The sequence below is a fragment of the Nothoprocta perdicaria genome, unplaced genomic scaffold (assembly GCF_003342845.1).
Source record: "Nothoprocta perdicaria isolate Ctin4 unplaced genomic scaffold, notPer1 scaffold_447, whole genome shotgun sequence".
NCBI lineage: Eukaryota > Metazoa > Chordata > Aves > Tinamiformes > Tinamidae > Nothoprocta > Nothoprocta perdicaria.
The window spans coordinates 167,063-173,497 of NW_020455696.1; the positions used below are offsets into that span (position 1 = coordinate 167,063).

Here is a 6,435-nt window from a genome sequence, read left to right on the forward strand (position 1 = left end):
CGGGGCTGGGTGCGGGTGACACGCGGGGCCGGTGCCAGCGACCGGAGGTCCCGATGCCGGCGCTCGGGCATCACGAGCGGGTGTCCCCAAGGCAGCGGTGGCCCTGGTGGCCMCAGGGCCGCGGTCTCCGGCGCCGCGCGGGGAAGAGCGTCGGCAGCAGCCGCASGGAGGGATCCGGCCCCTCTGCCCGGCCCTGGGGAGGCCCCGGCTGCAGCGCTGGGCACAGGGCTGGGAACGGGCACCCGGMRYGGCCGCGGGAGCGGGGAAGGGCTGCGGGCACGAGGAGGGACGGAGCAGCTCTGCCCGCAGCAGCGGCTGCAGCCTGGGGACAGGGGGCTGAGGGCAGCGTGTTATTTGTGGGCCTGGTGCCTTAAGGAGCCTTCCAGAAGATGTGCCGGGTTGTTGTCGGTGGTACCTGGTGACAGGACGAGAGCACAGCTTGAAATGCAGGAATTTGCACCTGGAGGCGGGAATTCACCGCGTTGTGGCGAGGGAGGTTGAACATTGAGGCAGGCTGCCCAGGGARGCTCCATCCTGGAGAGGTTCAGACCTGGCTGGACACGGTCTGGAGCTGCAGGTGATGCTGCTCGAGCACCCTGATCCCCAGAGGAGCCCCCAGTTCCGATGGTCCCGTCACTTTCGGTACACGAGTCCCGTGGGCTGCTGAGGTTTCCAAGGCGACATTCCCAGGGCCCAGCTGGCGAAATCCCGGAGCACTCCCGGGGGTTGGCAGCACCGGATGCGCCAGGGCACTCCGGCGGGTGCCGCGCGACGGGGGCTGCAGCATCTCCCCGTGCCCCACGGCTCCGGATGGCGGGGCTCGTTCGGAGGCGGTCGGGGCTGCCGGRGACTGACGGTGCCCGCGCTCTCTGCTCCCCCTCGTGCCCCCCCAGGCTTCAACGTGGAGACGGTGGAGTACAAGAACATCTGCTTCACCGTGTGGGACGTGGGCGGCCAGGACAAGATCCGGCCCCTGTGGCGGCACTACTTCCAGAACACGCAGGTAGGGCGGCCACGCGCGGCCGTTCCCGCTCCCGGAGCGGTGCCCCAGGACCCCACCGGGTCCCGTGTCCGGAGGGTTCCGCTCCTGCGAGACCACGAGATGCCGCGGCCTTCAGAGGGGCTAATTGGGCAGCGTTAATCACCCCTGCGGCTGTGGGCCCGGTGCCAGGCTCCGTGTCCCCGGCTGCCGTGGGGTGTCTGCCGCCTGCCCCGGCCCCCCTGCCTGCCCCAACCTGCCGTGTCCTGCAGGGCCTCATCTTCGTGGTGGACAGCAACGACCGCGAGCGCGTGCAGGAGTCGGCGGACGAGCTGCAGAAGATGGTGAGTGCGGGGGCTGGCATCATGCATGGACACCACTCGCCTGGCTGTCACCTTGCCAGCCTGGGGTGCCGGGGACAGGCCCTGCCCCTGTCCTGTACGCGCTGGCGCGAGGCGGGACCGCAGCATCGGCCGGTGCACGCTCAGGGAGTGTCCCCATGCAAGCACAGGGGTTGCTCCCAGGAGCGAGGCTTAAGCTCAGACTATTTCTGATCGGCCAGGCTGGAGCTGCCCTGGTGGGCAGCAAGAAGGGGCTGAATGGGCCGGAGAGCCCAGCTCTGGGTTAGACCGGGCTTGGCTGAGCCGGGGCCCGGGAGCAGCCTCTGCCAGAGCGGGGCTGCTCTTTGGATGCTCCCAACACGCTGCCCTGGCCCCCCCGGAGCCTTCAGCCGCTGTTGGCTGCCGTGGGGCACCCGTGCCAGCCTGGCCCGACCTTCCCTGCTCACGGCGAGTGGGTGAGAGCCGAAACCTTGTGTGCCCCAGGAGGGACGGCGGCTCCAGAGGTGTCCCCGGAGCCAGTTGGCAGCAGGGGTTGCTCCCGCTGCCTTGGCCGTGCTGGGGTCAGAGCATCGCCGGGYGCAGAGCAGCCCGGGCGGCGCGCGAGGCCACCCGTGCTGGGTCCCCGTTTTGGCCTCCTGCACGAGGAGCAGCAGCCTCCTGCACAGACCCCTTGGGGGTCCCAGGCAGTGCCACCCTGGCAGCCCCGTGCTGTGAATACAGAGCTCCCTGTCCCGTGGAGGTGCTGGAAGCGCCCGGAGGAGCCGGGGTCCCCCCGGCCCTTTGGGGTCCCCTGAGGGCTGCGCGGCGCTGAGCCGCGCGCTCCCCCCGCAGTTGCAGGAGGACGAGCTGCGGGACGCCGTGCTGCTCGTGTTCGCCAACAAGCAGGACATGCCCAACGCCATGGCCGTGAGCGAGCTCACCGACAAGCTGGGGCTGCAGACGCTGCGCAGCAGAACTGTGAGTGCGCCGGCCGTGCGCGGGGCCGCGCCGCGTACGCGTGGAGTGTCCTCCTGTGCACGTGGAGCAATGCCCTGCACCCAGAGCAATGTCCTGCACACACGGAGCGCCCTCCCGTGCACACAGAGTATCCTGATGTGCACATGGAGCAATGTCCTGCACACACAGAGTGCCCTCCTGTGCACATGGAGCAATGCCCTGCACCCAGAGCAATGTCCTGCACACACAGAGCGCCCTCCCGTGCACACAGAGTATCCTGATGTGCACATGGAGCAATGTCCTGCACACACAGAGTGCCCTCCTGTGCACATGGAGCAATGCCCTGCACCCAGAGCAATGTCCTGCACACACGGAGCGCCCTCCCGTGCACACAGAGTATCCTGATGTGCACATGGAGCAATGTCCTGCACACACGGAGCGCCCTCCCGTGCACACAGAGTATCCTGATGTGCACATGGAGCAATGTCCTGCACACACAGAGTGCCCTCCTGTGCACATGGAGCAATGCCCTGCACCCAGAGCAATGTCCTGCACACACACAGCACCCTCCCGTGCACATGGAGCGCCCTCCCATGCACACAGAGCACCCTCCTGTGCACATGGAGCAATGCACTGCACACATGGAGCAGTGTCCCGCACACACAGAGTGCCCTCCCATGCACCCAGAGTGCACTCCCGTGCACATGGAGCAATGTCCTGCACACATGGAGCGATGTCCTGCACACACGGAGCGTGCTCCCATGCACACAGAGCACCCTCCTGTGCACATGGAGCAATGCACTGCACCCAGAGCAATGTCCTGCACGCACAGAGCGCCCTCCCGTGCACACAGAGCACCCTCCCGTGCACATGGAGCAATGTCCTGCACACATGGAGCAATGTCCTGCACACACGGAGCGTGCTYCCATGCACATGAAGCCACTCCTGCACATATGGAGCACCCTCACCTGCATACGGAGCCACTCCTGCACACGGAGCGCCCTCCTGTGCACATGGAGCAGTGTCCTGCACTCATAGAGTGTCCTCCCGTGCACATGAAGCTGCTCCTGCACACATGGAGCACCCTCCTGTGCGAATGGAGCAATGTCCTGAACACACAGAGCGCCCTCCTGTGCACGTGGAGCACCCTTCCGTGCACACAGAGCAATGTCCTGCACACATGGAGTGCCCTCCCATGCACATGGAGCAACTCCTGCACACACASAGCGCCCTCCTGTGCACATGGAGCTCCCTCCTGCACGTTTGGAGCACCCTCCCACGCACAGAGCTCCCTCCTGTGCATACAGAGCGCCCTCCCACACACAGAGAGCGCCCTCCTGCACACACTCAGCGCAGTCCCGTGCACTTGCAGCGCGTCCCTGCGCACTTGCAGCAGGAGTACACTCCTCCTGTGCACACAGAGCACACTCCTGCACACTCGGAGCACCCTCCTGCGCACACAGAGCACCCTTCTGTGCACTCAGAGCACCCTTCTGCACACACAGAGCACCCTCCTGCACACTCAGAGCGCCCTCCCACACACTCAGAACCTCCTGGACACACAGAGAGCCCTCCCATGCACTCAGAGCACCTTTCTGCACACTCAGAGCACCCTCCTGGTGCACACTCGAGCACCCTCCCATGCACTCTGAGCACCCTCCTGCACAGAGCACCCTCCCGTGCACACAGAGCACCCTCCCGTGCACACAGAGCACCCTCCTGTGCACTTGCAGCACCCTCCTGTGCACACAGAGCACCCTCCTGCACACCCAGAGCACCCTCCTGCACACTCAGAGCACCCTCCTGTGCACACAGAACACCCTCCTGTGCACTCAGAGCACCCTCCTGTGCACTCAGAGCAATATCCTGGACACACAGAGCACCCTCCTGTGCACATGGAGCGCCCTCCTGCACACACACAGAGCCCTCCCGTGCACACAGAGCACCCTCCCGCACTCGCAGCGCCCTCCCGCACGCGGAGCAGCAGCTCCCCGGCGCGCAGCCCTGCGGCTGCGGCCACCGACACCTCTCTTGCAGTGGTACGTGCAGGCCACCTGCGCCACCCAGGGCACGGGCCTCTACGACGGGCTGGACTGGCTATCGCACGAGCTCTCCAAGCGCTAGACGCCGCCGGCGACGCAGGGACCGGATGAGCCGGGGACGTCTCTTCCAACTGCTGTTTTCGTTCTCCTTTTCATTTTGTTTTTCTCTTTGGGGCTTCTTTTCTCCCCTCTCCCCAGAGTGGCCTCGTCTCCGACTGATCGGTGTGTTTATCTGCTAGGACTTGAACCTCACGGACTCTTCAGGCAGCTCCACGTCGCCGTGTCCGGCCGCCCCTGCCCGGCAGCGCTGCCGCTCGCTGCCCTCCCCTCTTGCATGTGTCCTTTCGGGAAGCGCGCCGTGCCCGCCGGGGCACCGGCACGGGGACGGGCAGCGCTGGCGCCCGGTGCCGCTGCCCAGGGGCTGGAGGCGGCGGCCGCGCGCGCGCTGCAGGACGGGAAGGATTCTCCTTTTTATCCTTCGATCAAACTTTCTAGGTCTCTTTCTCTCGGGGAGGGGGCGTATGGCTACGTAACGTGCTGTTGTGTATGGAGTGAGTAAACGCCACCACTTTGTACCCTGCACCCGGCGCCTTCCTGCGTGGCTCGGGCACCCGTGCGGGTGACGCGGGCACCGCGTGTCCCTGCCGGGCGCCCCGCGGGGCAGAGCGCCCGCATCCAACGCTGCAGGACTATGGGGTTGCTCGTGTGTGTCCCCATGGGCAGCGCTGCAAGGGAGGACACAGCGGCACCGAGGGTCCCTTGGCGCTGGTGCCACCCCCGTGGCGGTGCCTGTGTGGTTGGGTGGCCCCTGTGCTCCTGCTGTGAGAGTGGAGGGCGAGTGTGCGCGCACGTGTGCGTGTTGGTGTGCACGTGAGTGTGCATGCATGCATGCAGGAGCGTGCACATGTATGCCCCAGTGTGCACACGCATGTGTGAGCGTGCATGTGCAGGTATGGGCATATGTGAGTATGTACATGCATATGTGAGCGCGCACACATGTGTGGACGTGCATGTGCGAGTGTACATGCATGTTTGAGCATATGCATACATGCAGCAGCAAGCACATGCATTTGTGGGCATGCACACGCATGTGTGCACGTGCATTTGTGAGTGTGCACATACATGTGTGGGCATGCATGTACATGTGTGAGCATGCACATACATGTGTAAGTGCACATGCATGTATGGGCGTGCACATGCATATGTGAGCATGCATGTGCTTGTGCAAACATGCACGTCCATGCATAAGCATGCACATGCATCTAGGGRTGCGCACATATGTGTCCATACATGCCCATGTGTGTGTCTCCCAGCACAGGCTCTGAYGAGCTGCATTCCCTGCACGCAGCTGCGGCAGCAATGGGGGCCGCTACCTGCACCCATGGGTGCCGCTGTCCCCGCGCGGCGCCGGGGGGGCTGTTCCTGCCGGGGCTCATTCGGAGCAGCCGGGCACCGGCTGCTTTCCCGGCGCTGCAGCCGGAGGGAGCCCCAGCGGGAGAGTGCCCRGGGCTGGAGCTGCAGCACTGTCTGCATCGGGCACGGGAATGGGAATACTGGGTGTGCTGGGGATGGGAGCACCAGCTGCGCTGGGCATGGGAATGGGAATGCTGAGCGTGCCAGGCATGGGAGCATCAGCTGCATCGGGCACGGGGACGGGAGTGCTGGGTGTGCCGGGCATGGGAGCACCGGCTGTGCTGGGCATGGGCATGAGCAAGGGAGCACTGGGCAGAGGTACGGGAGCACCAGCTGCACAGGGATGGGAATGCTGGATGGGCCGGGCACGGGAGCACCAGCTGCATCGGGCACAAGGATGGGAATGCTGGGTGTGCCAGGCATGGAGACAAGAGCGCTGGGTGCACCGGGCATAGGGACAGGAGTGCTGGATGCACCAGGCCATGAGGATGGGGGCACTGCGTGGACTGGACATGGGGACAGGAGCGCTGGGTGCACCAGGGGATGGGAGCGCTGGGTGTGCCAGGGGATGGGGCAGGAGCACTGGGTGCCCTGGGCACAGGGACAAGAGCATGGGGTGCACTGGGCATCGGAATGAGGGCACTGGCTGCACTGGGGACAGGGACAGAAGTGCTGGGTGAGAAGTGCCCGGGGATGGGAGCCTGGTGGCACCGTGGGGATGGGA

At 65.4% G+C, this 6,435-nt stretch overlaps 1 protein-coding gene across 1 annotated transcript in view; it reads right to left on the reverse strand.

The window, feature by feature from the left end:
* GCC1 (GRIP and coiled-coil domain containing 1) overlaps positions 1–6,000 on the reverse strand; it is an 11,807-nt gene extending 5,807 nt beyond the window's left edge. The window contains exon 1 of the mRNA XM_026046525.1: positions 5,756–6,000. Within this exon, the coding sequence (XP_025902310.1) occupies positions 5,756–6,000 (245 nt within the window). The remainder of the gene's footprint in view (positions 1–5,755) is intronic.
* Between the last annotated feature and the right edge of the window lie 435 nt (positions 6,001–6,435).